At 35.0% G+C, this 5,427-nt stretch overlaps 1 protein-coding gene across 1 annotated transcript in view; it reads left to right on the top strand.

Moving 5' to 3' along the window:
- Positions 1-3,151: 3,151 nt before the first annotated feature.
- itih2 (inter-alpha-trypsin inhibitor heavy chain 2) overlaps positions 3,152-5,427 on the top strand; it is an 18,252-nt gene continuing 15,976 nt past the window's right edge. The window contains exons 1-5 of the mRNA XM_016538686.1: positions 3,152-3,353; positions 3,489-3,530; positions 4,221-4,259; positions 4,905-5,077; positions 5,151-5,255. Coding sequence (XP_016394172.1) covers positions 3,264-3,353; positions 3,489-3,530; positions 4,221-4,259; positions 4,905-5,077; positions 5,151-5,255 — 449 coding nt within the window. The 5' untranslated portion in view covers positions 3,152-3,263. The remainder of the gene's footprint in view (positions 3,354-3,488; positions 3,531-4,220; positions 4,260-4,904; positions 5,078-5,150; positions 5,256-5,427) is intronic.

Below are 5,427 nucleotides of genomic sequence, written 5' to 3'. Positions count from 1 at the left end.
TCCCACACTGGCTGCTCTCTGGAGTGGGTCGAGTGTAGGCTACTTCAGTGGTCCTGGAGTGTGAACAGGGCGGTTACTGCGTCCCACCCATCCGAAGACGCTATAGTGAAGTGTTTGGGAGGGAGCTCCGGTGTTTTTGGTGTCTAGACACTTGCGACATTCTCACTCATCTGTCTACGCGAGATTGGCCCCTGTTTTATCTTCGGAAGCAATTTGCGTAAATGAATAGCTAATCTGTAGTTTAGACGAGCTGGCATGTCTACACCAATTTACATTTCGCATAAACATTTGTTTCCGTTCCATATTGTCTTTATTGGATAACTTTCATAATCAATTCACTATGTTTCACTCTGATTTGAGTGTTTAAATGCAGCTCTAGTCGCGAAGTTTTACTTTTACCAACACATTTTCTCTTTTCTAGATAGAGTTGGATTTAGTGTTGAGTAGGTTTAGTAACTCAGAATATTAGGGTAGGCTATATAAGCTTGCATATTTGAATGAATGTCCTGTAGCTTCATTGCCAGTGTTCAAATTCAAGTAGCCTATAAATTCTGAACTGTCACATTTCTGGTGACAGTTCAGGTGGTGCTGTTGGCATAACATGTAGTAGGTGTGTACTTGTAGTAGCCTACCCTTGTAGGCCCCCTCTCGGAGCTCCAGCGCAACAACTTCTGAGCAACTTGGTTATCCCACAATTTGTGAGGCATTCAATTAGCAAACGTTCTTTATAGCAGGAAAACGTACTTCCGATTATTAAAAATGTCTTCACCCTCAGAAACAAAAAGCGGAAGATGATAACACATTTTGATCAATTAATTGAATTCGGCCTGTTAGTGGTTATTTCATGCCAACCTCATTTTCTATCGTGAATTGTCGCTGTCTTTGCTGCCATCTACAGGACTGACGGATGATTGCGAAGTTACAGGATGCTGTCTGACTGGATATCTGCACATCTGAGGTTAGTTAATCGACTTTGGCTATGGAGAAGTCCTCCAGTGTCGTGCCAGTGGTATTTTTTTTTAGGACACAGTGCACTAATGTCTTTGTTTATTTACGCCAAGTGAAAGTAAAGGCTGTTTGCTAAATACATAATTAAAAATTCTTATGGAGCATATGGAGATAAAAATTACACTGCCTCAGTAACAGATAGTGATATCTGCCTTATTTAGAAATTCGTCAGGGTTTTTTAGAGACCATTTACAAGATCATTAATGACAAATAAATATAAACCTAAAATCAAATGTATTACACAATTAAAATTATTACATCAAATATATCTGACAATGACAAATGAGCAAAGTGTAGACACATGGGATCGCCCATGGTCATCCAGATAATGATATAATATCCTAAACAGAAACAAATGCAATCTATTTCAATAAAAAAAATAACACTTTACATAAATGTGTTTCAGAAGCTATGTCTGAATATATCACACGATTTTAAATAACATGAATAATTAGCGCTTTTCTTTTACAGTATACTGAGATTTTTCTAATTTTGCTTTGACATTTTGCTTAGGAACATCCCTGGTTCTCTAAAAATAAATGATGACATTAATTTCTTACTGATGTTTTATGGAACTTGCAGAATATTTTCTCAGACATTTTGTAGTGCAAATGGCTTGCTTCCATTGTCTTCCATCGTCTTGATAAGAAACATTTAATCTGTTAAAGAGGATTGATTGATTGATGATTGATTGATGAGTGATGATTGATTGATTGATTGATGATTGATTGATTGATTGATTGATTGATTGATTGATTGATTGATTGATTGATTGATTGATTGATTGATTGATTGATTGATTGATGATTGATTGATTGATGATTGATGATTGATGATTGATGATTGATTGATGATTGATGATTGATTGATGATTGATGATTGATGATTGATGATTGATTGATTGATTGATTGATGATTGATGATTGATTGATTGATGATTGATTGATGATTGATTGATGATTGATGATTGATGATTGATGATTGATTGATGATTGATGATTGATGATTGATTGATTGATGATTGATGATTGATTAATTGATGATTGATTGATTGATTGATTGATTATTGATTGATTGATTGAGTTTTTATTTCCAAGAAGTTAAAAAAGAAATAATAACAGAAAAGGCAGGGGTTAAATAATAAATATCGGCCTAATCTGCTGTTCAAAAAGGCATTATATTATTTATCCTATAAAATAGTAAGATTTGACCTGCATGAAAATGCTTGTTAGTTTCTCGTATATTTCTTTTATTTGATCCCTGGTCCAAATAGTGGCCAATATCCTACAATATTCCTAAGTCTCCCAGATTTCCAGTAGATGGTAAACAATCAGGGAATATGAATATTCTTGCTTTATGCAAATAATGTGTCCAAACACCTTTGCCTTTATTTTGAACAGTCTATCTTGGTTTATCATTTAAATTTAAAAACACCTTTTCTTTTTCTTTTTTCTTTTGCTTGAAAAGGACAAAAATAATGGATAATATCCTGGCAGAAAATTACCAGAACATTTCCCCCCCTTTTTTTTTAAACAGTTTGTAGGAACCAGAATAAAAGAGAATAACCTTGTGTTCAGAACAACCACATGCCCCCATTTTCTGGTGATTGGGCAATATTCTGGGTAATATTAACAAATTAACCATTCAATTGACCTATATGGCTTTGATAAATGTTTTATATAACACATTTTTGGGGTAACACTCAAAAAAAATAACTATCATCATAAAATAAAATAATAAAAAAAAAAAATTAAGCCCACATTTTTAAGACTATATTTATTCATTTATTTATTTAATCACTAATTAGATTTGAATGTGCACATATTCTCATTAAAATGATAAAATAGTACATTTAATCCTCTTCAGACAATGATTTTTTTTCTTTTATTAACACAAATGCAACTTTTTCAAGTGTAAAAAAAAAGAAAAATGTGGGAGAGAAAATGTACTTGATTGTTAATGAAAATAATGTCAATGTCCAAAATAACAATGTTGTTCTGACAACATTTGAAACAAAGAGTGTGATATGTGTCATTCCTTTCCAGGGATTGTCTTTGTACATCTGCTGGTCAGGTTTCAAAGGTTCCTGTCTGTTTTTTTTTGTTATGTGGGGCACAACAAATATTGACGAGGCTCAGAGTTCTCAGAGACTGCAGAGGCTGATCATTTAGCCTCAGTCAGTTTGTGTGTGTGTGTGTGTGTGTGGACTGTGCTGGCCGTTTTGTGCTTTCTCGAGTGGATTTTTTTCTGGTTCCATGAAGACTCCAGTTCTTCTGTGCGTCCTGCTCTTTTTTCAGAGCTGGGCTTTCGAGTTTATCATCGATGGGGAGTGGGAAAGTGAAACAGTAAGAGTGAAATAGAAAAGCGAGACTAAAAGAGGCACATTTATGTGCATGCGTGTTGATGTCAGTATACTGAATGTGTATTTAAATTGAAAGCTATATTGTGTGTGTGTGTGTGTGTGTGTGTTATTTTGTTAGTCAGGTCCTTTGGATCAGTACCACCAATCTGGGAGATACAGGGTAAGCTTTAAAATGAAATTAAATATGGCATTTTAAACAGAAATAAACTGAAATTACTTCAGGATTTCTGTGTTATAATAATAATGTATGTAGTTTATTTTTTCCCAAGATGTTCATCAGTTTGGAAATGTTTTAATGTGATGATAGTGTCACTGAGGCCTTCATTGATTACCATTGATCAAAGAGTCAGGTGTAAGTCCACCAGTCCAGTCCAGTGTCAGATGTCATGCAACTGTTTTTTTGTTTGTTTGTTTTTTTCAATTTAATATTTAAATCAAATTTATATATTGAGTTCGGTTTTGTTTTAAAGTGATGCAAAATATTTGGCAATAAATTATAATTTACATAATTTAGAAATTATATTATAAAAATTATATAAATATTTACATTTGCACATGGTTACAACAACAACAAAAAATACTCATACTGTATGCAATTTAATTTGACATTATGAGGCAGACCACTAATATTTCTTTGAATTTGAATCTTTTCTGTTGATCATTTGTTGGAAAAAAAAATCACATCCTTTTTTTTGGGTCTATTTTAGAAGGTTCCTGGAAATGTATAATTCAGACTATTCTTTCTTTCTTTCTTTCTTTCTTGTAAAACAAAACAGAGTAAACATGTCATGATTTTTAAACTGTAAGCATATTTTGTAATTATTGTTTTTTTCTATTTTTGTGTGTGTAGAGGAACGTTTTGACCAGTGGAGAAGAAGAGGATTTTGAGGTAATCGTGGTCTTGTTGTTCCACTTTAATCTTATCTACTAATCGATTGACTTGTTTAAAGACACTCCGGTTATTGACTTCCCCTCTGCTGCTGTTCTTCTTCTGCTAGAGACATTTTTTCCCCTGGTTAGATTTGGTTTCTAAGTTTCGATGTACAGGTGCATCTCAATAAATTAGAATGTCGTGGAAAAGTTCATTTATTTCAGTAATTCAACTCAAATTGTGAAACTCGTGTATTAAATAAATTCAGTGCACACAGACTGAAGTAGTTTAATTTAATACACGAGTTTCACAATTTGAGTTGAATTGCTGAAATAAATATAAAAAAGTTTATAAATAAACTTTTCCACGACATTCTAATTTATTGAGATGCACCTGTATATTTTCATGTCTGTCAAGCCCTAAAATAAATAACTGTAATGCCAAAAGATTCAGTTTTGCATGTTTGATGTTTGCTATTTTCACACAAGCCAAAAAAAATGGCACAAAATATTGCATTTCAAACTAGAAAAGGAAATTTCCCCAGGACAAACTGTATGTCTTTATGTGCTAAGGTATACAAATGGTTCCTAGGCCATTTCTATGGTCTTATTTAATGTTAATAGTTTGATTCATGTATTGTGTTTTGATTATTTGTGTATGCAGGCAATTCAAGGCAATGACATCACAGTTAAGAGCTATAAGGTGGAGAGCAGAATCACGTCGCGGTTCGCTCACACCACAGTCAAGAGCTCTGTGGTCAACTCAGGCCCCAACGCCCAGAGCATCGGCTTCAACGTGCAGATCCCCAAACGGGCCTTCATTAACAACTTCACCATGTGAGAGCATTAACAGACACAAATACACACAAAAACACATCAGCTTCCTGTGTGACCGGTGGCTGCTTTTCAGGAATGTCAATGGGATCACATTCGTCGGCTCAGTGAAGGAGAAGACAGTGGCAAGGAACCTTTACGCTCAAGCAAGAGCTCGTGGGAAAGCAGCCGGCATTGTCAGGTATGGCTTTTATATCCATCCATCCACCCATCCGTCCACCCACCCATCCATCCATCCGTCCATCCATCCATCCACCCATCCGTTCGTCCGTCCACCCACCCATCCGTCCGTCCGTCCACCCACCCATCCATCCATCCGTCCGTCCGTCCGTCCATCCATCCATCCATCCATC

Source organism: Sinocyclocheilus rhinocerous, unplaced genomic scaffold, assembly GCF_001515625.1.
Source record: "Sinocyclocheilus rhinocerous isolate Xijiao unplaced genomic scaffold, SAMN03320098_v1.1 scaffold307, whole genome shotgun sequence".
NCBI lineage: Eukaryota > Metazoa > Chordata > Actinopteri > Cypriniformes > Cyprinidae > Sinocyclocheilus > Sinocyclocheilus rhinocerous.
Note: the sequence above shows the minus strand (reverse complement) of the source record. Positions and strands in the feature narration are given on the sequence as shown.